The sequence below is a fragment of the Arvicola amphibius genome, chromosome X (genome assembly GCF_903992535.2).
Source record: "Arvicola amphibius chromosome X, mArvAmp1.2, whole genome shotgun sequence".
Classification (NCBI taxonomy): domain Eukaryota; kingdom Metazoa; phylum Chordata; class Mammalia; order Rodentia; family Cricetidae; genus Arvicola; species Arvicola amphibius.
The window spans coordinates 1353563-1354993 of NC_052065.1; the positions used below are offsets into that span (position 1 = coordinate 1353563).

General features: G+C 41.9%; 1 protein-coding gene across 1 annotated transcript; it reads right to left on the reverse strand.

The window, feature by feature from the left end:
* Window positions 1–320: 320 nt before the first annotated feature.
* Window positions 321–953, reverse strand: LOC119804919 (claudin-34-like). Its single transcript, XM_038316685.2, has one exon. It carries the CDS (start codon window positions 951–953, stop codon window positions 321–323), a length of 633 nt encoding a protein of 210 aa, XP_038172613.2.
* Between the last annotated feature and the right edge of the window lie 478 nt (window positions 954–1431).

Genomic DNA, 1431 nt, shown 5'->3' on the forward strand with positions numbered 1-1431 from the left:
AGAAGTTTATGTGAGAAATTAAAGAATTCTAGCACTCATTTCCATACATGCTATGTTCCTGAATAATTTACTTTTAGCAATATTAATTAAAATCCAGAACTCATAAGACCAAGTGTGCAAGAATTTATTTAATGAAAATACATATGTCACTCAATGAACTACTGAAGCAGCCAAGACAGGATATGTAACTGGAGGCCCACCTGTCCTTCTTGAGAAAGTTTCTGAGACTGGGAATTTTAGGGGTGGGGTATTTGAAGAATATTTGTGATTACTCCTTGTAATTTTGGATTTTCAAGTGTATATAACTTGAAAATTTACATTTAAATTATATAGTATATTTGGGAATGCTGGGGAAGAGTGAAAGAAAGGGAAATTGTGCCACCTATTAGAAATAGAAAGGAAGAGAGGGTCGCCATTGCCAGCGCAGTGCCAACCTTCTGGGTATCTGGGAAAGAGGGTGTGTGGAAAGATGGGGGGAAGGCAATCCCATCCTTGCGAATGATGGATAAATAGTTGTACACGATGGATAGGAAGACAAAGACGCTAGCAATGACGTTCAGAATCCCTGAGATGATTAATGGATTGTAGGTGGCTTTCTTCCGGAGTCTCCCTGAGTACAATTTCCAAGGAACCACAATGACAATGACTGTGGCAATCATGCCGAGAAAGCTGGAGATCAGTAGGAGGTGTTGAGACACTCGAATATCCAAAGGGACGAAGGTGTCCTGGTTTTTATATTTGTAACACACTTTGGAAATGTTGGAATCGCCTTCCTGGTGGTAAACACAGGTTTTCCACATCCCCACTAAAGTCATTCTGGGCTTGGAATCCAAGGGCTCCTGAAAACACCACACTCGCCACTGAGGGAGGCTCATGGAGACGCTGCACAGGATCCATGCTAGAGTGGCCAAAGCAAAGCCTCCTAGCTGCCTGCTGGCACGCCTGCTGACCATCACAACGGTGACTCTGAACACGTGGCAACTGCAAAGAAACATAGGACATCATGAGAATGGATTCTTCAGGACTGGGAGATTATCCCTAGTGAGGGCAGGACCAGGGAAGAAGGGCTTTGTTGAGCAGATGGACTTTTGACCAGGCAATCTTCTGCAGGGAGTGTGTTCTGATCAAACTCAGAAGGGCTTGCTCTGCAGCAACATTTGCTAGCAGGTTGATAATCCACACACTATCTAAGTTTTCCTTTTTACACTATTTACAGATTCACAGTGAAGTGTGACCCCAAATATTTAGCCAACCAGATTGTCATCATACCATGAAATTTCATACTGGAAATAGAAAGCCACTTCAAGTCTGACAGTTGAAGAATGTATACAATATCCACACCACGGTGTTATATGCCAATCTTAAATATAAAAGTGGCATCATACATTTAGAATAGGTATCTATGGCTTAGTATACATTTTTGTGGTTTGT